The sequence below is a fragment of the Lissotriton vulgaris genome, chromosome 9 (genome assembly GCF_964263255.1).
Source record: "Lissotriton vulgaris chromosome 9, aLisVul1.2, whole genome shotgun sequence".
Taxonomy (NCBI): domain Eukaryota; kingdom Metazoa; phylum Chordata; class Amphibia; order Caudata; family Salamandridae; genus Lissotriton; species Lissotriton vulgaris.
This window is the reverse complement of record NC_141697.1, coordinates 1,188,347,052-1,188,373,476: the sequence shown is the minus strand read 5'-3', so window position 1 is coordinate 1,188,373,476 and position 26,425 is coordinate 1,188,347,052. Positions and strand designations below refer to the sequence as shown.

Below are 26,425 nucleotides of genomic sequence, written 5' to 3'. Positions count from 1 at the left end.
TTCGCACGGTAAACCCAAACATACCCATACCCACCTTTAAACCTAAAAGTGCCCTTGCCGCATAATATCCTTACCCAAAACCCTAAAAAATGCCCTTACCACCCTATTCCCCCTACCCTAAACCCAGAAATACCTTCACCACCCTATACCCCTACACCCTAAAAACACCCTTACAATCCAATACCATTACCCACCCTATAACCGTAAAATTAACCTTATCGACCCCCAACCAATAAAAATACCCTTACCATCCAATACCCTTAGCTAGCCCTAAATCCTTAAAATACACTTACCACTCACTGGGAAACTCTGCCCCTGACCCTTCTGGCAAAAGCAGCCCTCTTTAAAATAATGGCCCTTCCCCGATTTCTCTACATTTTGGAAAATAACCCATATACGGTGACACCCGCCTATTTCAAAGCCATTGCCGCTCATGTATCCAATCTCCTATGGGGCAATAAGCCAGCGCGTATTGCGCCAGTCAAACTGGTGCGTAGCTGGTACGATGGTGGGATAGCGCTTACAGATGTCCAACTTTACTACTGGGCCGCCCAATTGAAAGTGGTGAATCAATGGATACACTTCCTACAGACGGACCCGGCATTAAAGGCAGATAGGGCACAATTGGGAATGCAGGGCATGCTGGCTCCCCTTTATGACAAAAAATGAATGCAGACAAAGTTTGGCCAACTGCGACACACTTTAGAATTATGGCATACAGCGCCAGCTAGATTAGGCTGGCAGGGAGTAACAAACCAGCTTGCCCCACTATGGGACTTGAAAAAGTTGGGTAGCCTCCGACGCAGTAAAGGGTTTGACCGATGGGACGACATTGGCATCTCCACTGTTGGGGATATGTGGCAGAAGGGGGAGGTGATTCCCTTTGACCACTTGCAACGTCAATATGAACTAGCCTCTACTGAATTGTATAGGTACACGCAAATTGTATAGGTACACGCAAAAAGACACGCCCTGATGCAGGCCTTACCGGCCGGTGCCGAGGTTCCGGAGGCTTCCCCAATTGAGGATAGGCTCCTGACAGATTACATGCCAAAGTGGGCCACCTCATACACTTATCGTAAACTGGTGAATAACCTCCCAGATCCTATGAAAACACTGCGGGGGAAGTGGGTGGATGATCTAACAGACATAGATGACTCCGATTGGCAGAAGGCGCTGGCATCTCCACGGGAGGTGGGAATCCCCTCACGGCTCCGCCTTGTACAACTGCGCATTCTACACCGCTCCTATTACACCAGGCGCGCCCTACATGCAATGGGTAAAATTACACATCCCTATTGTCTGAGAGGTTGTGGAGAGGAAGGGACCTTTTTTCATACAGTGTGGGACTGTACTGTGCTCATGAACTACTGGGCACAGGTCATGAGGACATAGAGAGGAAGGGACCTTTTTTCATACAGTGTGGGACTGTTCTGTGCTCATGAACTACTGGGCACAGGTCATGAGGACAATCTCCCAGGTTGAAGGGGTGTCACTAGTACCAGAACCCAGACGTTGCCTTCTGAACATGTGGGAGCCGAACGATCTTACACGTATGGGACAGTGTTGGGCTACCTTAGGCATAATGGTGGCAAAAAGGAATAAAGCGCGGAAGTGGGGGGCTGCTGTAGTACCGACCCTAGTGCAATGGAGTGCAGATATGGATGCGGCCATGGTGACTGAGAGGGCGGTACATCGTGCCAGAAAGTGTCCTAAAAAATGGGAAAAACTGGGGGGCGCGTGGAACACTTACAGGGGTGACATTTGTGATCCTCTCTCGGATCCTGAAGATAGTGACACTGATTCAGAGGGGGATTAACAACCAAGAAAACGTCTTACTGCTGAAGTTCTCGGGACTCCCAATGCGAGATACCAAAATGGGGAAAAGCAAGACAGTGTTACCTGATTTTGATTTCAAACTGAAATATTGTCATATGTAATATGTGTCCTTCAAGATGTCTTCTTTGTGTGTATGTGTACGTGTGTGTGTGTGTGTGTATATATATATATATATATATATATATCCTACTGGCGGAATAACTTTGGCGCTGGTTGAGGAATCTGCCTGAAAATTTCCTCAAATTTGCCTTGTGGCGCCCCGGTCCTTCCCTGAAAGTGTGGGGGGGATTTATCAAGCGGGGGCCGAGATAAAAGAGGGATCCCAAAACGTGTTGTCCCCATGTTAATGTCCATAGGGCGGTCAACCTCACTTTTAGCCCGAACGGCTGAATGGATTTCCACCAAACTTGGCAAAATTGTAGGGACTGGTAGCCCGATGTGCCTTTGCTATGTCTCAAGATATGTGCTCCAGTGAATTTTGAGTGATTTAGGTTCCAAAAAATATATATATATATATATATATATATATAGCTATAAGGGCGCCCCGGTACGCGCACCGGGCGCACTACGCGAGTGGAAAGCTGATTGGCTCTCGGGTGTTTGTAAACATTCCAAACAGTCCGGAGCGGCCACCATCTTGTGTCTCGGTAGGATCGAGATACAAGAGGTGGCAAAAACAAAAGAGGAAAAGACCATAAGGTGGCAGAGTAGACCCCCCCCCCCCCCCCGGACCCCCTAGGTTTGATGTGGGGCTATAAAAGGGCCCCGCGTGGCAAAAAAATATATATTTTCGATTTACGCGGGGGGAGCGCCCGGTTTTTCTGAACAGTTTTTTATATTTTTTTGTATTTTCTTTGGGGAGGAACAAAAAACTGGGAATTGAAAATAGCTCAACTGGAGCACAAAAAATATCTGGAAAAATTATGGTTTCCTCGGGCATTTGTGGTTATCAATAGCAACATTAATTAGTGTGATGCTTTGCTGACCGTAACTAATTGTTTTGTTGCAATATATACAAACAATTTTGTAATCCTTTAACTTTGTTTGTATATTTGGGACTGTCTCCCTTGCCTCTGGACCCGATGGAGTGGGTTCTTTGGATGTTGAGGCCCTGGATGTTGATTGGGGTAGCTTACTGCAGAGGTCCCTTAGCCCTGCTGAAGAATAGTTGTTAGGGTGCAAACGCATCATGTGCCGAATCATAGTATGATTCCCAAAGGAATATTTTTTGTTAGGGTTCCTCCTGGACAGCTCAGCACCACAGATCAGACAAGTCACCTTCGCAGCGTTGACTTTTTTGAATCCCCTTGGGATTTTGAAAAACTCCCATATGAAGTGCTCTTTTGGTTTGTATGGAGAATTATCTTCAGGCAGGTACTCCCTTGTCTGTTGCTCCTCTTCGTCATCCTCCTGCTCTTCTTCTTGACCACCAATGTGATCTTCTGGTGGTCTTTTTGATGATGGTGGTGGTGGTGGGGCAGATGCTCCAGCTGCTGATATGACTGTAGCCATCTCTGTAAGGAAAAAGCAGGTCTTCCTCACTCAAATAACAAAGTGAGAATGAGGAAAAAAGGTGGGGGCTTTGATCATTTGGAAAACAAAACTGTTCTGAACCAATGAAAAGTGTTATTTTCAGATCACATGACCCGACGCGCTTCGCCCCGGGGCTCGGTGGCGCTTTCGTTGCGCGATCGTATGCGCTCGGGTGCTTCCGGGTGCGGTTACGCCGTGCGTCATATGACTCATCACGCGGCTACGCGATACGTCACGATGTTGTTTTCGTTCGCGGCAATAGCGCTAACGGGACGCTCCGCGGTACGTGCCCCGGGGCGCGCTGAACATTGCGCTCACCGGTGAGCGCATCGGTAAGCGCACCGGGCGAAAAATAAATATATATATATATATATATATATATATATATATATATATGTACTTTAAAAAAAGTATTATTAATATACAATATAGGATTTATTTTAAAAAAATTACCTTTTTTTAGCTATAGACATTTGCTATTAAATAACCTTAGGAATACACTAAAAAATACATAGGTTTGAGGCCCTATATATAGTTAGGAATTAGCATTTAAAAAAACTTATGAAATTCACTGAAAAAACCATAGGTTTCACACCAGTTATAGTTAGGAATGAGCATTTAAAAAACCTATTAAATTCACTTAAAAAACCATAGGTTTCACACCAGTTATAGTTAGCTGGAAATTTTACTGACATAAAACCATTGAAATTCCACGTTATAGTTAGTTGGACTCACTATAACTTGCGCGCCTGCAATGCACTGCTGATGACTTCACATATTACATCACTCATGACATGGTCAGTGACATCACTCATGACATCACTGATGACACCATCCAGTGAATGTGTGTCTTACTGAAAAATAAATGTTTTATATATGTATATGTAAAGCTTGATGGAAGAATAAATGTTTCAATAAGTGTCTTAATGGATGTTTTTTTTTTTAATTGATTGGTTAACTGGCTTATTAAGTGTAAAATATATGTATTACTGTTTCACTTTGTGTATAAGTGGCTGCATGGGTTTGTGAGTACCTATATGTGTGTGTATATGGGTTATTAGATGTTTTCAGTATCCGTGTCTGTATGGTTTGGTGGGGGTATGACTTAGCACGCAGATGCATCAATGACTGATTCTCTGTTTGTATATGTGCAAGACTGTATGGGTGGATGAGTGTGTATATGTGTGTGTTAGTGAGTGAATGACTGTCTCACTAGTGTCTTTATCAATAACTATATATGTTTTAATCTGGTATATGTGAATATTGATGTATATAAGTGAGTACATGTGAGAATGAGGGATTGTAAGAGTTCCTGTTTAAATTAGTATGTGTTTCTATAAGTGATTGTTTAAGAGAGTAAGTATGTGTAAGTTTCCTTAGAAGTAAAGTGGTAGTGTGTGTATAGCTGTATATGCAAATAAATGGATATTCAATAGTTTTTTGCATGTGTGAGTATGTGTCAGTAATTTTTGGATGACTGTCGGTGTGTAACAGGATGTATAGGTGTTTCACTACATATGAGTGAATATATGTATGAGTGACTATATAGAATTTATTTATTTATTTATTAGAAAGTTTTGTATAGCGCGAACAAGACCCGTGGGTATCAGAGCGCTTAACATATAGGCGTATGCGACAGACAATATATATCAGACAGTTGGTGAATGAGTGGATGTGTATATAGATGGTGGTATTACTGAATTGGTTGTTGTAACTGGTATGGGTATGTCCATTTTTTTGAAAATGTTAGTTTCTATTTTTGAATATGTGTTTCAAGGGTTACATTACACTGAAGGAGGTCTGTCACTCTGTCACAAGGATGGTGTCATCAGTGATGTCATGAGTGATGTCACTGACCATGTCATGAGTGATGTAATATGTGACGTCATCAGCAGTGCATTGCAGGCGCGCAAGTTATAGTGAGTCCAACTAACTATAACGTGGAATTTCAATGGTTTTATGTCAGTAAAATTTCCAGCTAACTATAACTGGTGTGAAACCTATGGTTTTTTCAGTGAATATATATATATATATATATATATATATATATATATATATATATTGTGACCAAGAACAACTTGTTGTTCGAAACGCGTTATCCCTCGACTTCTGTGTTGGCCGAATAAAGATCTTTCGGATGAACTACAGGCTTGTCTGGATTCATTTACCTGGATTCTGTATATATATATATATATATATATATATATATATATATATATATATAATCATATCACGCATGCACATATACTTAGCTTTACTTGATTTACCATGCATGGTAAAAGCACTGTGTGGTTAACCCTGTTTTGTGAGCGAAGGTTTCCCGTTTTGTTCCAAATTAAAGAGCACAGCATATGAATAGAAATTGTTCCTGGTTTATTTGATCTTCTTGACAGTATTGTCTGTGGAATTTGCTTGGCAGATCTTAAGTTTCTGTTCTGAATAGAACGCAAGGGACAAATAAATTAGCAAGGTCATTTGGGAAGCCGCAATGTAAAGCTTTGTGAGACTGAGACAAAAGGTTTTTGGGATTGGTCTCTATCTGTTTCACAAACTAGATCCACATCTAACGTTTTCGTTACAAGACTTATAAATAGTTGCACATAAAATGTGGGAATCCAAGAGACTTGCACCTGTGACAGTTCCACTGCAGTCAAATTCTTATCACTGAAGCTGTGATCAGTAAGGATTAGAAGAACCTTGATTTTTATTTTCAGTCTTGAATGGCCTTGTTTTTTTTACTGCGTATAAACTGCTGAGAGGAAATCAAAATTGCTTTTTTGCTCCATTCATTCTCTCAGGTGCATTATGAGCCTGGTGTGAAAGTGCCACAAGCTTCTTCTTAGTTTCTAGATAGATTTAACATCTTTTAATGTTTTGCATTTATGAGATTAAATAGTTCTTGTAACATTTATATAAATTGACCACTTCTTTGCTATAGTAATGTTGGATGATGCAAAGGTATTAAGATATGTTACAGATCATTAACACTTTTTAAGTCTCGCTGAAACAATACGTAAGCATTGTTCGGCGAGATTATAGTAAGAGGCTTTCAAAAGTCGACCCAACTGCGGATTAGGTGCAGTTCATGTGAACCAGGCGCGTGCACATCACCAGCCACATCGCACACCATACACCATTTGTCTGAGCCTCGGCATCAGACTTCAAAGGAAGCCACTCCCAAGCCGCTCCCCCCCCCCCATCAGACTTCAAAGAAATATGCTCCCCCGCCACAGCAATGCCGAGAGCTTGTTGAGGCTGCAGCCTAGCCCCACTCATTTCTGCTCTCTAACACTTGTTTTTTTTTTTTTTTTTGGAACGGATTCCTAAATCCACTGGGTATGAGCAGCCTCGCTCTCTGTGCTCTGCTATTTTGCTATGCTCCTATACATAGTCAAATTTATGCCTTAAAAGCGTGCAAATCTCTGTTTTGACCTCCGAGATCAACACTCACTTCTGAACTGAAAGCGTGCCCCAGAACTGAAAGCGTGCCATGTGAATTGAAACCCTTTTGGTGTCGGCCCATCCCCCATCAGACTTCAAAGGAATGCGCTCCCCCGCCGGACCTTCCCCCATCAGACTTCAAAGGAATGCGCTCCCCCGCCACAGCAATGCAGAGAGCTTGTTAACCTAATTCCCACACGCCCCCCATCCTCTTGTTTTGTTTATCAGTGCCCTCTGCACAACGTGTTACTGGGGTCATTTATTGCATGGTTTAAGGCTAAAACCACTCTTCCACGGCCTCGAGAAAAACTTTCCACTTCACCATGGGTGAGAACCCGCCACAGTGTATTTTCATGGGTTACGCATTCTTAACTGAATGAAGAGAATGGTCTTGTGGGTTGCTTCTAACTGGCTATGTTCACTTGTTGGAAAACCGAGTCTTCTTAATAGTGTTAGGTGACCGAGCAGGAAACTGTTTGTACTGCCCATTCCTTCTTTATTTGCCGCACACTTTTGTATTCAGTACTTGGCAATCTACGTGTCAGAAATATGTGAAACCATTCCTCCCTCATATTTGAATTTAGGTATTTTTAGAGGCTGATTAGAATCGGCATTTACCAGACAAATGCATTTATGGCCATAAAACAGAAAATAATTGGGAGACGTTAAATCAGGCTGTGCAGTGGGTCACTGAACTTCTTGAAAATCGGAACACTCAAATTTAAAACATAGCAATGCTTTATAAAAAGTAAGAGCTGCTGCAAACTCCTAGTTTAACTTGCCTGCAATGTGAGAGTTTAAGAGTCTTGCACTCCTAGAGTGGTTTAGACAGGTGTTTAAAGGAATAAATGCAGAATGATTAATTAGTAAAAGTCCCTCTTCATCAAGCGAAGTGCCCTGCCTGAGAGCTATTTTCGTCACAATATTGCACGTACTGCACTAATGCGTTACAGGATCTGCCTTGATAACGCTGAATGCACAATTGGTTTGGTAAATGATGTGGCAGTAACTGTACAGTGATTGATGCCACTGCGTTTGTGTTGCTGTCTTTCGTTGCAAGATTGTCGGTGTCTTCTACTATAGGCCTTCCGCCATGAAGACAATATGCTTTGTTGGAGTCTTCATACGATATGGGGAAGGTGTCTCGCCCTCACTCTACTGCCCTCAATCTACCACCCTCACTCTACCACTCTTCCGCTCTCACTCTACCGCCCTCACGCCCTAACTCTACCGCCCTCACTCTACTGCCCTAGCGCCCTCACTCTAGCGCCCTCACTCTAGCGCCCTCACTCTACCGCCCTCAATCTACCGCCCTCTCTACCGCCCTCACTCTACCACTGTACCGCACTCACTCTACCACTCTACCGCCCTCACTTTACCACTCTACCGCCCTACCTCTACAATACATTTGGTTGCATAGGGGTAATGAAATGTATTCATGTGGTCAGTCCTTTAAAATCATTACACCAAAACAACATATTATGCAAACATAAAAACTTCCAGATGAAAATCATTGATCAATAGTTAAAGCCAAAAAATCCTTATTATACATTTGATGAATTCTAGTTCAATTTCTGTTGTACATGCAGTGCTTTGACCTTAACAATCATAGTCGTAAAAAAACATAATGTAAAACTGTAACTCTCTATCTTTTTTTTTTTAAATCTTAGTAAGAAAATACTGCTCCTTATCTATAAAATAGTTCCTAAAATTTCCATAAATTCATCATAGTCATTTTAGAATTTCCACTGGAATTTGACCTAATACTTTTAAATACCAATTTAAGAATTTTACCCCCCTGCAAACAAAGGAGATTGAGGGCCCGCCTAACCAAGTGGTTACTGCTGCTCTCTATTTTCGAATGTTCATGCTTATAAATAATTCTTTTAATAATGTTTTTCTGTCCTTTAAGAGCTTTGGGCATGCACAGAGAACGTGTTGTAGAGATGCTTGTTTGTAGCCACATAATCGACATTGTTGGTTTTGATCTCCCCAGGAAAGGATGAGATCCTTTGTTTCCACATACCAAAGTGGAGTTTCATAAATTGATGTTTTAAGGCTGTTGAAAAGTGAGCTGATAAATTCTCCCATGGCTCTATTGTGTCATATGACTTTATCACCGTCCAAGCATGATGACTTTGTTTTAGAGAGTTCTCTTTTGTTGAATGCGAGAGAAATTTTGTTGTTTAGTTAATTGCTTCATTAACCCTTTGTATCTGGGTGGAATTCCCCCGCGATGCGGCAAAATTTCACGCGTGCACAGATCCCGGCCGTCCGACGCACACGCCCACTGTGACGTTAGACGGCCAGGGGCCGTCCGACGCATCCAAAGGGTTAAAGGCCTTTTCCCCGATGCAGGAGTTCCATGTGTCTTGCGCGCAAAGTTCCTCTATAACCTGGGGTAGATAACCCCATTAACATTTTTAATACCCACTGATTGAGAATTCGTAAAGGTCTATATGCACAGCTGATGTTGCATTGCAAGGAATTGTCATAAACCTAATCATTGCATTTTATCTTGCACGTTGTTCCTTTTCGACTGTAAAGGCCACAAAGGGTGAATGCCTAATAACAATCTCAACCTGTTCTTGATGGTTCAGTTGCTCTTTGGATTCAAAGCATTCCTAAGAAGTATTTTTTTTTTTAGCATTTTTGGCTAAGAACAAAGAGCTTCTAATTCCATTGCATTTACTTTAGTGGGCCATCACAATGCTATCTTTCTGTGTTTCAAAAGGCACAGTTTTTCAGAAAAACACTTATATCCCAGCTATATTGCTTAGAATATATCATCTTGTGCTTTTATTTGCTTCTCAAATTGATGTTGGAAAAAGGAACTATTGGCATGACTGTTTTCAAGAGTATTTGAAACCAAAAAAGATGCATTGTGCTTGTCTTGAAATAGTGAAGATGGCCACCCTCTCGTTTCAGTTTCCATTTCAATGCACATTTCCATACATGTGGGTGCTTCAAATGTTAATGAATTGTATGTAGTTGTATTGACATTCTGCATATGTATTGTATTTTCAGGCAGTTTTCTCAGGTCAGTGGTCATTATTACTAGGGCTTTAGTCATTTCTTAAAGTACTTGTTAATGATAGACAAAGTGACTTACTTGCAGAAATTAAAGTGCTTTCATTGATCACTGAAGACAGTTTATTGTTAAGGTAATAAAGCGTTCTGCCCTTTTGAAAGTAAAGGTATAATGGAGTATTTTCATTTCTTTTAAAACCTTCCGAAAACTATTTTTCATTAATTCGACTTGTTTTTGTTTTCTCAGATACAGGAGAGCAAGTATTAGTTGATGTGGATGAGAAAAACAACAAAGAGATTGTTGAACATGTGAAGAAGATTCTGGGGAAAAGCGAGTAAGGAAAAAAACAAAACGTTCTGATGATCTCCAGTGTTACTACTATTTAAAAGCAATGTTAATGAACATTTACCCTTTAACTGCTGGGGCTTGCTCCCCCCCTTAGGCCTTCATAACTTTTTGTCCACATAAGGTATCCTCAACAAATTTATTAACTTTTATAACAACATCCTGGAGATTCTAAAGGTACCCAGGGTTTGTGGATTCCCTTGGAGTGGACCCAGAAAATAGGCAAAACATAGCTACATTTTGATGTTTTGTGAGGAAAAATGTTGAAAAGCGATTTGAAAAAAATTGTTTTTTCCCCTTAAAAATGGCTTCAATGAAAGGTTTGATGTCCTCTTCCCGGTTTTCAGGAAAGTGCACAGCTGAATCAAAAATATATTCTTTTTTTACCACAATTTTGGGATTCTCAAAGAGGGAACCCATTTTTTTCTATTTTTTTGCGCTTTCAGTTTGTTGTGGAAACTGGTGTGAAAACAGTGAGTGAGTCAAGAAAGCTATATATTTCTGAAAAGTATAACAAGGTGCTGATTTCCGCAAGAGGGTCATATGTGTAGATCCCTCAAGGTTTTCACAAGGAAGCTAACTGTTGAAATAAAGAAATATTGAAAATGAGTAGGCCCTTTGTGACAAAGTTCATCTGTAACTTTTTGTCTCGATGGCCAATTTACAAAAGTAATATACCGTTACGTCTGCTGGACCTTTCTGGTTGTAGGGATATATAGGGTTTGTAGGTCTTCAAAACCCTAGGTACCTAGAGTCAACAACCGAGCTGCACCATGCAATGGTTTTTCATTGTGTACAAAGTATATACCAGTTCATATTGTCAAATATGTAGACTGAATAATTGATATCAAGGAAACCTATGTACTTCTGAAATGGGCACAAGATGTGAAGGTTAGGAGTAGTAGTTATTTGTAGATCTTTGGATTTGTGGTGGTTTGGAGTGGGTAGATTTCAGTGGGGTAGAGTGGAACAGGGTAGATAGGAATGGAGTAGGAGTTGGATAGATTGGAGTGGAGTCAAGATTGGAATGCAGTGAGATAGATTGAGGAAGAGTAGGGTAGATTGCAATGGAGTGGGAAGTTGGAGTGGTATGGTTGGAGTGAGGTAGTTTGGAGTGGAGTGGGGTAGATTGGGGAGGATTTGAGTAGATTAGACAGGGGTAGATGGGAGTGAAGTGGGGTAGATTGGGTGGATTAGAGTTGGGTTGTTTGGAGTGGATTAGACTGATGGACAGTGGTGGAGCAGGGTAGATTGGAAGAGTGTCAAGTCAAGTCAAGTCATAAAATTTGTATAGCGCACTACATACCCAGAGGGTTTCAAGGCGCTTAGGAGGAGGTGGAGGATTATTTGTCAAATATCCACGTTTTAAGCTGCTTTCTGAACGCTATGTGGTTCTGGGTGAGGCGGAGGCAAGCGGGGAGTGAGTTCCATGTTTTAGCAGCCAGGTAAGAAAAGGATCTGCCTCCCATGGTGGTCTTGTTGATGCGAGGTATAGTGGCGAGGGCTTGGTCGGAAGAGCGTAGTTGGCGGGAGGGGGTGTAGAAGGACAGTCGGGAGTTGAGGCAGTCTGGTCCGATGTCGTAAAGTGATTTGTGTGCGTGGGTGAGCAGTCGGAAAGTGATCCTCTTATTGACGGGTAGCCAGTGGAGGTCTTTAAGGTGGCCAGAGATGTGTTCGTTGCGTGGGATGTCTAGTATGAGCCTGGCTGCGGCGTTTTGGATTCGTTGGAGTTTCTTCTGGAGTTTGGCGGTGGTACCTGCGTAGAGGGTGTTTCCGTAGTCCAGTCGGCTCGTGACCAGGGCGTGGTTGACTGTTTTCCTAGTTTCGGAGGGGATCCAGCGAAATGTTTTTCTGAGCATGCGAAGAATGTTGAAGCAGGAAGAGGATACGGCGTTGACTTGTTTGTTCATTGAGAGTGAAGAGTCCAGAATGACGCCAAGGTTCCGTGCGTGGTCTGTCGGGATGGGTGCTTTTCCGAGGGCTTCCGGCCACCAGGAGTCTTCCCAAGCAGAGGGGGATGTGCCTAGGATGAGGACTTCTGTTTTGTCTGAGTTCAGTTTCAGACGGCTATGTTTCATCCATTCGGCGACTTCTTTCATTCCTTCGTGCAGGTTAGCTTTGGCGGCGTCGGGGTCGTTGGTGAGTGAAAGGATCAGTTGAGTGTCGTCCGCATAAGAGATGATGTTGAGGTTGTGTTGGCGTGCGATGGTCGCGAGGGGGCTCATGTATACGTTGAAGAGGGTGGGACTGAGTGAGGATCCTTGAGGTACGCCGCAGATGACTTCAGAGGCCTCGGACTTGAATGGAGGAAGGCGGACTCTCTGGGTTCTACCGGTGAGGAACGAGGTGATCCATTCCAGTGCTTTTCCTTGGATTCCGATGTTATTGAGGCGTTGTAGAAGGGTGCTGTGGCAGACTGTATCGAATGCTGCAGAGAGGTCGAGGAGGATGAGGGCGACTGTGTCTCCATTGTCCAGTAGAGTTCGAATGTCATCTGTTGCTGCGATGAGGGCGGTCTCGGTACTGTGTTTTGCTCGGAAGCCAGATTGTGAGGGGTCGAGGGATCTGTTGGCTTCGAGGAAGGCGGCGAGTTGGTTGTTGACGGCTTTCTCGATGACTTTGGCCGGGAATGGAAGAAGCGAGATGGGGCGGTAGTTTTTGAGTTCGGTGGGGTCCGCTGTTGGTTTTTTCAGAAGGGCGGTGAGTTCAGCGTGTTTCCAGTCTTCTGGGAAGGTGGTGGAGTTGAAGGAGCAGTTGATGACGTCTCGGAGGTGCGGTGCTATGACGGAGTCTGCTTTGTTGAAGATGTGGTGAGGGCATGGGTCTGTGGGGGATCCTGAGTGGATGGAGTTCATCAGGCGGATGGTGTCCTCAGTGGAGATTGGCTTCCAGTCGTTGAGGGTGTTAACGGGGGGAGGATGGACAGCAGACGGTAGGGTGGGTTGGTTTCCGGGTTGGTTGTCAAAGCTGTTGTGGATGTCTGCAATCTTGTTGTGGAAAAAAGAGGCTAGGGAGTCGCAGAGGGTTTGAGAAGGGGTGATGTCGTTGGAGTTGGCCGAGGGATTGGAAAATTCCTTGACGATGTTGAAAAGTTCCTTGCTGTTGTGAGCGTTGTTGTCGAGTCGATCCTTGAATGCTGCTTTCTTGGCTTTTCGGATCAGTTGGTGGTGAGTGCGGGTGGCGTTTTTGAAGGCGTCCTTGGTGTTGGTGGTTGGGTCTTTTTTCCAGGCCTTTTCAAGGGAGCGGCACAGTTTCTTGGACTTCTTGAGATCATCGTTGAACCATGAGGCCTTCTTGCTGCCTGGTTTGTTTTGATGTTTTTTCAGAGGTGCTAAGGTGTCAGCGGTGTTGGATAACCATAGGTTGAGATTAGCGGCGGCTTCGTTAGCGTTGGAGGAGAGGGCTGGGGTGTGTTGAAGGAGCGATGCCGAGATTTGGTCCGTGGTGATTTTGTTCCAGTTCCTTTTCAAGGTAGGTTGGAGGTGGATGCTGGGTTTTGGTTTGTTGTAGGTGAAGTGAACGCATCTGTGGTCAGTCCAGATGAGGTCCGTAGTGTGGCTGAAGGAGACATGGTTGCTGGAGGTGAAGATGGGGTCGAGTGTGTGACCTGCGATGTGGGTGGGGGAAGTGACCAGTTGTTTTAGTCCGAGGTTGTCTACGAGGGTGGCGGTGTTGCGGTCGTTGATCTTATCGAAGTGAAAGTTGAGGTCTCCCAGAAGGATGTATTCTTTGGAGGGGAGCGCGTGTGGAGTGATGAAGTTCGTGATGTCTTCACTGAATTTTGCGCGGGGTCCTGGTGGTCTGTAGAGGAGGGTGCCTCTGAGTGTGGTCTTGGGGTCGATGTGGACCTGGAAGTGAAGGTGTTCGGAATTGGCGAGGTTGGCGTCAGAGCTGGTTGAGATGCGGATAGATTTCTTGTGGACTATAGCGATTCCTCCTCCTGTGTGGCTGGTGCGGTCCTTGCGTGTGATCTTATATTCATCAGGGATGGCAATGGTGATGTCTGGTGCTGAGGAGGCATTCATCCATGTTTCCGTAAGGAAGGCGATGTCCGGAGAGATGGTGTCTAGTAGGTTCCATAGGTCGATGGCGTGCCTGTGGACTGAGCGGGTGTTGAGAAGGATGCATTGTAGGTGGTTGGGGTCGGGAATCTGTGGTGTGGTCGTAGCGGAGATGTTGTCGGTGCCGATGAATTTGCATGAGTAGCAGGAGAAAGGACCATGGGTGCGTCCAGGAGCGGCTTGAACGCAGTTGGGGGCGCGACCGGGGTTAAGGGCTAGGAGGGTGGCAGCATCGTAGGTAATGCGGGGGTGGGCAGAGCGAGGGGCAGGGGGTCTGGCGCTAGGCGCGGTCCAGGCGCGGACGGGCGTAGACGGGCTTACCTTTGGCGCACCTTCGGCGTGTCCGAAGCGCGTGGACGCTGCGCGTGGAGGCTTTGGCCATAAATGGATGGTGGAGGGGGCGGAGCGTGGGAGGGGCAGCAGCTGGGAGGAGGCGGTGGCGGGAGGAGGGGCGGACCAGGGGAAATAAACCTAAACAAAATGGAGGGTCAAAGGCCAGGGGCAGCAAATACACAGCGTGAAAACGCACAAAATCGGCAGAAAACTTTGAGAAGCAGCCTCAGAGACGACGCGCTGCTAATTAACTAAATAGGGCGACAGTGCGGCACAAATAAATAATTAAAGCGACAGTGCAGCGCCAATCAGCGAGTATAGTTCGGCGCTATGAGGCGACAGTGCAGCGCTAGCTGATTAGTAAATAAAGGACAATGCAGCGTTGCTCAGATGGACTGCAGAATGCAGACGATACCTGTGTGTGGTTTAGCTGTGGCGTGGGGGAGCAACCGGACTGAATGAGGGTCCAGGCGGTCACAGGGAGCTCGGGAGCGAGGAAGGGTATGACTCGTGGGTGGGAGGGGCAGCAGCTGGGAGGAGGCGGTGGCGGGAGGAGGGGCGGACCAGGGGAAATAAACCTAAACAAAATGGAGGGTCAAAGGCCAGGGGCAGCAAATACACAGCGTGAAAACGCACAAAATCGGCAGAAAACTTTGAGAAGCAGCCTCAGAGACGACGCGCTGCTAATTAACTAAATAGGGCGACAGTGCGGCACAAATAAATAATTAAAGCGACAGTGCAGCGCCAATCAGCGAGTATAGTTCGGCGCTATGAGGCGACAGTGCAGCGCTAGCTGATTAGTAAATAAAGGACAATGCAGCGTTGCTCAGATGGACTGCAGAATGCAGACGATACCTGTGTGTGGTTTAGCTGTGGCGTGGGGGAGCAACCGGACTGAATGAGGGTCCAGGCGGATTGGGGTAGATTGGATGGATTGGAGTGGAGTAGACTGGTGAGGTAGATTGGGGTGGAGTGGAGTGGGGTAGATTAGAGTGGGGTAGATTTGAGTAGAGTTGGGTTGATAGGAGTGGGTTTGATTGGGGTACATTGGAGTGGGGTAGAATGGAGCAGAGAGGTATAGATTTAAGTGTAGTGCAGTAGATTGGGTTGGGGTAGATTTTGGTTGATTGGGGTGGAGTGAGGTCAATTGGAGTGGGGTAGATTAGAGTGGAGCGGGTAGTTTGGGAAATAGTGGGGTCGATTGAATTGAGGTAGATTGGAGTGGGGTGAGGTAGATCAGAGTGGAGTAGATTGGGGTAGATTGTAGCAAAGTGGAGGGGGATAGATTGGAGTGGCGTAGAATGGAGTGGCGTAGCATAGAGTGGAAGGGCATAGAGTCGAGTATGCATGGTGGGGTAGTGCACTGTCTTTATAGACAACACATTTTCAATTGGTACTAAGACAAGACAGCTTAAAATTTGACCTCTTGTCTTAGAATGCACAGTAAATGTGACAAGATTAGAACAAAATGTGATGGCCTGTTTAAAGAAAGCAAGTTCGTGGAAGAATACAGTAAACAAGGTTTGGGCAATGGGAGGGACGAACCATAAAGCCAATGGTCAACATTGGACGAAATGCGACCCCCCCCCCCCCTGTCAATGTAACTATTTATTTTAAAAAACACCTTTTCTCTTCCCTAGGGAGCCCAATCGCATCCCTGGGGTTTAGTGTGTCCTGTGTGTGGATCGCTGTTCATCCGCGATCCATGAGCAGTAAATGTTTGGAGAATGGCATGGCTGGAAAGGGAGAGACTCTCCCCTTTTCATGATGACTCCCTCAAAACTAGGGAGGCCGTCTTCGGGGCAAAATCTTCACTGGACGCGGCAGAGAATACTCACCTTCTTCTCCACACTGCTCCTGTGGGGAATAGTGATGTCCCTGATGGATGGGGTGTTTGGTTGCTGAAGTAATACCAATTCCGCTTTGCCCCAGCCCTTTAAAAAAAAAAAAATATATATATATATATATATATATTTAAAAAACTTTTTTTATGGAATCCACCGGTGCAAGCACTGGAGGATCCTTTAAAGCTCTCCCCAGTGTCGGCCAGTGCCAACAGACGCACTGGGTAGGGAGTGCTTGTGTCAGCCATTGGCCGACACTGGCCCCTAAGGGGTTCATGTGCAGCTATTACTGTTGTGCCCCATCACAAAAATTTGTGGCTGCCCCTTCACGAACATTAGTGTGTATACATTATAATAATAGATGGGAACATTACCTGTGTGTCTAAGTCAGGGTTGTCCATACAGGTTTGAAAAAAACATTGGAATATTAATGTGAATAATGTACAAATGAGGGATGTTATCTCCCCCACAGAGGACTTTCCCAGCACATGCTTCTTCCTGCTCTTTCCTATGTTTGAGGTAGCCGGAAGACGGAAATCCTTTATGAATTGCTAAGATTTGATTATCAGATTCTAGTTGAATATTTAACTCTACTCACCCCATAAGCCAATGGGATCAAGAGGCTGTGCTTGAGTTTGGGGGGCGGGGGGGGGGGGGGGGGGGATGGGAGGACGATGGTGGCAGGTTGGATTTGCCCTTTAAACATTAAAATTATAGTGTATGTACTGCACAATTAACTTTGATGATGCAGCGTGCTGAAATAATCTCTACCTTTTAACAGCTGTTTATAAACAAAATGATGATTGATATTGTTCAAGCTGTGCACAAAAACAAAAATTAGTTCAGTAGTGAACTCGTGTATGCACATTCATTCAGTACCATTTTGCAAACTTCAGAAAATATAACCATTGCCAACCTCCGTATCCAAATGGAAACTGAGATCAGGAGTGTTGGGTGTGGCGGAAGACCATGCGTTAACAGCCCCCTGTGTTTGGAGGCAAAAAGAACCGGCTTCACCAATAGCACTACATAGTTTGCCCGGCTGGACATAGTATACCAGACCATACCAACCAAGCATTGACAAATCCAATAGATGTAGCTATTTACAGAGTGTTCCTTTACTAATTACTTAGTACTAGTGAATTGATGATTGTGAGATTGAGTCAATGATTAAAGTTCTTCTGTTAACGCTCCAGCATTAAGTTCTTGTGTACTGTTGGATGTACCATTGGTGCATTGCTTTTTAAAATTGAGAAGCTGTCAAATAAATGCACATTCCTAGCTTAGAAAGTTTTATGGCTCAATATGTTTATGGAAAGACCTGCCATTTGCCAATAGTTCTTGGCATGGGATGTGTGACTGGCACTGTAATGTGCACCAACATGTGTCCCGCATAACAACGAAAAGCCCAAGCTAGGGAGTGCTGGAAACAGGCATTGATTCTAAAAAAAAATCAGCTTCCAGTACAGTACTGCAGAGTAGCTAGGTTTGGCAGCAAATCCACCAGCCCCCCACCTGCACTAAATCTTCCAAGAACAGTATCTCACTACCATGGAAACTGTGTTTACTGCTGTGGGTAATGGAAAGATTTCTACATAGTGTAGTCAGATACCGCACAGATGGGATCGTAAATGAGCATTCAACACCATGCATGCCCCTTCTTAGATGTTTGTCACCGAGATGCTCTCAGCCAGTAACTGGGACACAGACGGCCCCATTGCTCCAGACTGTGTTGGGGCACCTTGTTTGCATTTGGTTATTACATGCTCGGAGTTGAATAGTTGTGCCATTTCTGCAAATTAAGAGTTGCTGCTTGAAACGGTGACTATAGAGCACAAAATGCTAGTTTGACACATTTCAACCTATAGAACTAAATGAATTTTAGAGGAACAATGGGGAGTAGCCATTTTGATATGCAAGCTTGGGACTTTGGCTCCCTCTAGAATCCTAGAGAGGATGCCATCGTACGAGTGGCCCCTGCCACGTTCGGCTCTACCAAAAACCTGGGAACTAAAAACATTTTTGAGGGAGCACTGGGCTTTGTCTAAAGCTGTGACGATCTGTACAAACGTTGCAAGCTTCTTAACGAAGGCATCTACATGACTGTTTACTTTTTCCTCAGTATCGGCTGCAGAAGATGCCAATTCAGGGTTGAGTCGCAAGAGCAACCAGCGTCCACGCGTGGTAAGCAGGGCACAGTTTGCTTTGCCTATCATGCAGATTGCTCTCTGAGCCCACTCTCAGAGAATGTCTGGGTTATTAGCATTCCCAGTCCACTTGGCATCTTTTTTCAACTGCCTGATGTTGCTCACTGGGTCTGTGATATCCTAGAGTTTTATTAGCTTAATCGCCAAGACCTATCAGTATCCCTCCTGGTGTCCTTGATCAGTCTGCCCATAAATGTCACCATGGTGGTGCTGCTGCGACCTTACTGTCAGTAGAGGGCTTAGGGAATCCTTCCCCCCCCCCCCCTCTAGTTTATTGCGTACCACCTTGTCTAGGGGTGGCCTCAGTCTTTGTTTGAGGTAGTATGCCACCTTGGAGAAAGGCTCCCATTCCAAGGATAAGAAGTGCCTGATGATGTCAGGATGAAACCAGTCTGATGAAATCCCTGTAAAGGTAATATTAAGACTAGGTAGCACAATCCTGAATAAATACACCCCAGAGAATATGAGGCAGTTAATATGCCTGACTAGCTAGAGTGGTGAATCAAGATGTGTGGCAGGACTAACTAGCTGGAAAAAGATTTATGCTGCAGTACTTCTGACCAGGGAAACTGCCGGTTACTTGCACCCCTCCCTGGAGTCTCCCACGGTGTGTTGCTCTCAGCGCTGAGAGCGGATGGGGTGCACCGGGATTACATTTCCTGAGTGCTCTACACAGATACATAGTGCCGTGTGGTCACCAAGAGCTGACATACAAACTTGTTAGGCTGAGGTGCACACACGGTACTCACTTCCTGTCAAGTTGCGATACAGCACGCTAGCATGTATTCAATAAACAATTGCAACAGCAAACACAGCCACCATCACTGCTTGGGTCAGACCCAAGCAGTGATGGTGGCTGTGCACAGATCCATCATCAGGCCTGACTATTTTACATGCGGAATAACCAGGAGATTGATACCCGGTTTGACCCAGACCCTACCTCAATCACTCAAGCAATGGAGGAACTAGTTTAAAGTTCAACACAGACAGTCATTTTGAGGCCGCTCGTTAAGTGCTCCAATGTCCTTTTGTCCTGATGAAGACTCCAGAATGAGGCGCAAATAGCCCTTTAAACCAGTGGAGTCAAAACGTAGACGGACTACACTATTATCTCACAGTATAGGATCCAAATATATTGAGAAATCCAGCCTATATGTGAAGAGACATAGGGAACTATGGATCGTATTAGACTGTAAAGGTCTCTTTTCAAACCATTTTGTGATTGTGTTATTGTCACATCACCTTTACCCAGTCCCAGACTTACCTCATCACCCCCATCCTACCCTAAACACCTCTTAATTCTTCTGCACTGAGAGCACCTTTGAATTTTAATATGAGATAGATAACTTTGACTTACAAGAGTTACCTATGGACTTTGGCATTTCTTAAATTGAACTGTTTGAATTCCTTGATTCATTCTTTTGAAATGATAAAATTGTCCTGTTGATTCTCTAGAATTTTTTGTTTATTAAATATGAAATGTGATATAGCATTGTGGTGAACTTTTGAATTTTGTGGCCTTCTAAGTTTTGTGTGCATTTGTGATGATATCTAAACACTGACCCATACTTAACTGCCTGACCTGAGAGTAAGTATGTTTTCAGGGTATACCCCGTTGAAACTCAACTCCCTCGACAACCAGCCATGTATTTGCAGATTTGGGCATGGTATGATCTGTGAAGTGTTCTCAGGAATAAATGGCTTTATCAGGCCCTGCGAGGTCAGCGACAGAGAACACAGTCAGTGTTGTTCATGATTTCTTTTTTTTAATTTACTCTAGCTTGCACCTTTTCATAATACAGCAGGCAGTAATGTATTAGTTAACCAGTATTCGAGCCAGGCCGCCAAGTTAGTATATATATATATATATATATATATATATATATATATATAGATTACTGGCTGTCAGGCAATTTTGTTTAAATATTACCTCTAGTTGTACATTGTTTTCTCTTGTAACCTGCATACTTGTCACTCTTTCCTCCTGTAATGCACTGTTTGCTACCTCATGTATTTTGTTTGCTCACAATTGTCACTTTTACCTCATGTAACTTATCGTCTGCTTTTGTAATTTGTTCACTTGTAATTTTCTGTTCCTATTGTGAAGCGCTCTGATGCCTTCGGGTAAAGTCTGCGCTATATAAAAAAGCATAAATAAATAAAGCATTCTTACACTAGGTAGGTAGACGTTCTGAGGAAAATATAAAAACTAACTAGTACCTGTTAGTAAAAGGCCCCCTAGTAATACAGAAACAGCCCCTAAACATTCTTATGAGACAAAGTAAAGGGCTTCAATACCATAAAGTAGGAAGAAGAACAGAACAATACAAGCACTGACAAAACCAATAGGTCTTCACCATCGTGGGGCGGCGCACAGGGAACCCATGTCCTCATGGACTGTTAATGGGGAACAGTGAATTGGTGGGGAGCCGCCCATGAACAGCTTGGACCGCTGGGACACATGTCTGGGGACAGCAGCGCAGGACAGAAGTGATGCACACAGTCTGCCGGTGCGGCCAGGTGGCCCCTCTCAACCTGGTCCCATAGCAAGGCTCCTGCTTAATGTGGAGGGCATTGCGATGTATAACACGCAGCACGGGAAGGCCGTGAGACCCTGCTCGCGCACACTGCTGCAGGACTGACAAAGTGTGAAGGCAATTGACTCACGTGGGAGGCACAGGACTCGCGAACACCCGGTGGCATTTCATATACCCCGGGAGCACAAACAAGTGGTGCAGTGGAGACGGAATTTGGTTGAGATACCCAGCACGCCGACACAGTGACGCAACCCCACCACAACACCACGGAGAACCCCCAAGCTGCCAAAAAACCGCAGGAGAAGCCCACAGAGACCGCCGGAGAGGTGCAGGGCCAACCCCAACGCTAGTCAACAAGACAATAGAGCACATCCGTACTCGAAAACACGCTGGGGGAAAGTAATCCGGGTACCCTACCCTCACTCGCACGCAAGACACCAAAATGGCTGAAAGGGAAATGTGGACCCAACTAAAGAAGAGCAAGAACGAACCAGGGTCTGCTGACTCGCCGAGCTATGGGGGAGATTGACTTTGGTGCCCCCTCCTTTGACTATCACATACCCTGCCGGACTTCGGGCTAACACGCCCGCGTCTCTCCTGACCTTACCTTCCCCCTTCCCCCAACCCTCCCCCCTCTCCGCTCCTACTCTTTCCAGCTTCTGTCCTCTGCCCTCACATGCCCTTGCTCTCCACCCTGTTTTTCTGTGAACCTCTTCCCTCGCCACGTGAGACTGATCTATTTTGTCTGATGCTGATGGAGCAGCTTGGTTTAGCTATAGGGGAGATGGTCTGTGGATTCCCCCCTTGGTCGTCACCTACCCAGTCGGTTTTTAGACAGACTTCCTTTCATCTCTACGGTTGTCTCTTTCCTTATCCTCACTCTCTCTCCTCCCCTACCCCTCACTACTTTCTCTCTCCTTTCTCTCATCCCCTAATGTATTGCTGACTGTTTGATTTGTTTACTTGTTGTTCTTTTTCTGGTACATTGTTGCACTTCCTTTCGTCTCTCCTGTTGTCTCCTCCCGCATCCTCCCTCTATTTATGTCTCTCCTTCCCTCCTCTCTCAATGTATTGAGACCGAACTATTTTGTCTGATGCCCGATGGAGCTACCTGGTTTAACTATAGGGGAGATAGGCCGTGGATTCCCTCCTTGGTCGTCGCCTACCCAGTCGGTCTTTAGGCAGACTTCTTTTCGTCTCTCCTTATTGTCTCTTCCCTAGCTCCTATCCTCTCTCCCCTTGCCTGCTACTCTGCCTTCCCCTGTCCTTTGTGCCCATTGACTAAGCACTCCTTCTCCCCTTGCTGGGGAAAGATCCAATATTTATACTCTGGAGTCTCAGCGAATCCGCTGAGTGAGCCCACTGCGCCAAGGGAGCCACTCACACTTGAGGTATGGTATCGCACCCCTTGCCAAAGCACTCCCTCTCCCCTTTTTGGGGAAGGATCCAATATGTAGGCCTTGGAGTCTCAGAGACCCCTCTGAGAGAGTCCACTGCGTAAAGGGAGCCTCTCGGAATAGAGATAGGGAAGGAATACCACTTCCCCTGGGATCACAGCTTACTGGACTTTGGACGTTGCCTTGACTCGTCTACCGGTTTGTGTCCCCGTCACCCCTCCCCTCCTCTCGCTGTGTCTCTCACCCTACCCTCCTCTTTCCCGCCTTCATTATCTGTCTAATTCCCCTACTCCAACCCCCCTCCCCTGAATCTCTCACTTTGCCTTCTTTTCCCCTGACATATTTGTGCTTATTGTTTATCTCGACCTTACAAGTAACTATGTTGCCATGCTCTAAGAGTTGTGTAACCTTTGTAACGATGTAACCTGTAACTATGATCTGATGCTCCTGTAAAGCGCTCTGATACCTCAGGGTCTAGCCAGCGCTATATAAAACGTTTAAAATAAATAAATTAACGAGCTATTAGTTTTACCAATATTTTGTTTAGCATGTTTTACAGCATTGCAGATGCTTTTTAAGTTTCGCCTGTACAGAATGCATGTGTTGTCAGCAAAAGCTATTGAAAAGTAAAAAAAATCAAAATACGCTTACAGCCCAACTCGTGCTTATAGTTACTTACCACCGGTTGGCTCCCCAGGCCTCGAAAAATCATAACATTTTTACGAGACTGCAGGTCTAGTAAGTTGAACAATCTATTCTATGTAACTGTAACGTATTTGACCCGTAAACCGATCTCAAAGTGTGTGATCCAAGGTGCGTTGGGGATTAAGCGAGCTGTTGCCCAGTCACATGCTGCTGGGCTCAGCTGCCGCTGGGGATCGAACCGTGAGCCCTGTGCTCTGGAGTCAGCCGCCCTGGCCGCTGTGGCACACTTATCCCACACTAGAGGGAGCCAGACCCCTACTGATAGACTCTTGAAGAGACCTGTCAGAGAAGACTGGAACTCCTTTCTGATGAAGCAACAGTGAGAAATCATGCTCGTTTCCCCATTGTTGCTATTTCATAGCAGTGAATAACCAGATTTATCATCTGGAATGTGGGATAGCGGCGCTCAGAATGAGCCAGATGTAACAAGGCACTATTACATGTTGAATGTCTGAGACTATATCAAATGTTTTTGCTGGCAGCTCTGTAGATTAATGTGCAGCCTGCTTCTCACATGGCTAAATCTCCTCAAGGCTGACCCAACTTTTCATCCTTTTGCACCTGATAACAGGAGTAATACATGGTTGGCGATACTAGCTCTGTTACAAACTATATAAAAGACTGAGGTGGTGGGAAAGAGAGGATGGTATGCATAACCTCGCTGCTATAATCTACTGGCTGGCTTTGTATAGTCCTTGCTTAGGGCAGTATAGAAGACCTGGTTAAATTGATGACGCGCTCCCTCTATTGCGATTGACCCACTAAGCAGATCTACTTCATAGAAGCTGAAAATGGGCATCTTGGAGATTTCTTAAAAGAACCTGATCTTAAATGGGAGACCGTCTTATTAAAAGAAAAAGCAATTATTCTTCAGGATTCTTGTTTAATCTATGGAATACAATTGACTAATGATGTATTTTTCTTTTGCTAGGGAAACGCTGAAAAGTGAAGAAGCAAAAATGGTGAAAGCAAACCACCCAGGAAACTTTGGCCCCCGTAAATACTGCCTACGCGAGTGTATGTGTGAAGTGGAGGGGCAGGTGCCCTGCCCCAGTATTGTGCCTCTACCGAAGGAGATGACTGGGAAGTACAAAGCCGCCCAGAGGGAGAGCTCTGCTGTCTGAGCCCAGGTTTGGGAGGACAATCCACCATGGGCAAGAGTCTGTCTGCAAGACAGAGCATGGGATGGCCCGGTTTGTGCCACAGGGAAAGTCATGAAAGGAAACCACTTGTGCTGGTCTGCCAGTCAGTACCGCTAAAGGGAAAGTTAAGATTTCTGAATACCTGTATGTGAGGTGTTAGGGGAAAGTGCACATTTATTGTGAAATTAAAAGTTCTTCAAGAGACATTTGATTCATTTACAATTTGTTTTGCTTAGCTCTGCGCGCTCCTGCGGTAGCGGCACAAAGGTTAATTATGTATGATTTTAGATAACCAATGCCTTTTTTTATATACTCAGACATTTGAGCACCGTTTTACAAAAGCTTTGAATCGAGTTTGCGCAAATTTGTTATAGGAAAGTAGTGCAATGTGTTGCCTTGCGTTAAGGGTTCATTTCATGGGTGGTGCATGGGCGTTCCCATACGACTACCCATGGGTTTCGATGCAAATCTCCCATCTACAAAGAACTGTAGACCAAGATTTGTGGCAAAATCCTGTGCCTAAGGCAGGCGAAAGGAAGATCATTTGTAATTTCTTCCCGTTTTCCCCACTTTGCCTGTGTGTTGCATTGTAAAGTGCATATACTAAGTAGGAAAAGCCTTAAAGCATAGTTTTTGTACTGGAGGGTGGGCCGCTTATAGTACAAACACTATGCTTCAGACACCACTGCACACGGTGCAAGGGTTTCTGCATTGGCTCATGGCTGCCTGAAGTACCAGCACAGGGAAAGAGCAGAACAGCGCTACATCTTAAGAAATATGGTGCATTCTGCTCTCTCCGGTTCCCCCAACGCAGTTCAGCGACTTGTTGCTCTATGTTGCGTGCCTTGTTCGTAAATCTGGGCCTTGGAACCTGTGTGCGCTTCTTCAGCCAGCCAGAAATTTCTAAAACATGACTATGGATGAACATTCTCCACTGACAACGCTGTCCTTATATGTAGATTTCTCAATTTATTTATGAACTGCTCGCAACTGTGTATTTCTTCTTTTTGTTTAGTTGGTTTACCATACTGTGGTGGATGAGAGAATTCTCGGGAACATGGTTGGAAGGTAAACCGACTCCGTGCTGTGATATCCATTGGCTTTCATTGAATACTCGCAGCTTAAATGGTGGCACGTGTTCAGCATAAACTTTGAAAAATGCTGATGGATTCTCCAGGAGGATTTTTTTTTTAAACTGAGAAATTGTCAGAACCCTCCACTTAATATATATTTGTCCTGTTAACAGTGGTTCCATTTTTTTTTTAAACGAGTGGTACATTTGTAGCTGGTGCATTATTTTGGTAGTGTCAGGCAGCAACATTTTTTTGCCCTTCCCTGTGAGGTTGGTAAGAGGAATAACCCCTAGTAATTTGGGTGAGTTAAAACACGCAATGAACGTAATCATTAATAACCGGAAGATTGGCAACATATGAAGGAAGTTTTGAAGGAAAGAGTGATTTGAAACAAATACAACTTTGTACACCACCTCATTAATAATAAAAAGGAGTCATTAATTCACTTTACATTTTCCTAGTCTATCAAGGTGTTCTACAAAATAAACTGCAATAAAAGATGAACTTGTTTACACAAAAAGTCGTCACACCGGTACATTGTTTATTTTTTTTAATTTATAGATTCTTTTTAAATACAAAAGCTCTCAATACTGTAAAAAGAATGCTGAGAAGTAGTACATGCAAGTTTATTCGAGATTAGAATAACAAATAATGGATAAAGTCGGTTAGCTTCTTCGTGCAGAGTGACATCAGCGGCATGAGTTTTCCATGCATCACTGAACAGGCATCACTCTATGAAGGCGCACTTTAGTACAAGTCTCTTGATCAATACAAATAGTCATCATAAATACGACACGTACAATAGGGTTACCTTAAATTAGTGTATTAGGCCGTTAACTGCAGACATTTCTGTTCAAATAAAGACTTTTTTTGTATATGTTCATTTACTTCTGTTTTACCTACAATAACAAAGCAGGAAGTAGTAGCAAATATTTCC

The 26,425-nt window shown here is 44.6% G+C and overlaps 1 protein-coding gene across 1 annotated transcript in view; it reads left to right on the top strand.

The window, feature by feature from the left end:
- LOC147693010 (small ribosomal subunit protein mS25-like) overlaps window positions 1-24,621 on the top strand; it is a 47,227-nt gene extending 22,606 nt beyond the window's left edge. Inside the window, exons 3-4 of the mRNA XM_086939252.1 lie at window positions 10,091-10,178; window positions 24,205-24,621. Coding sequence (XP_086795378.1) covers window positions 10,091-10,178; window positions 24,205-24,397 — 281 coding nt within the window. The 3' untranslated portion in view covers window positions 24,398-24,621. The remainder of the gene's footprint in view (window positions 1-10,090; window positions 10,179-24,204) is intronic.
- Window positions 24,622-26,425: the final 1,804 nt, after the last annotated feature.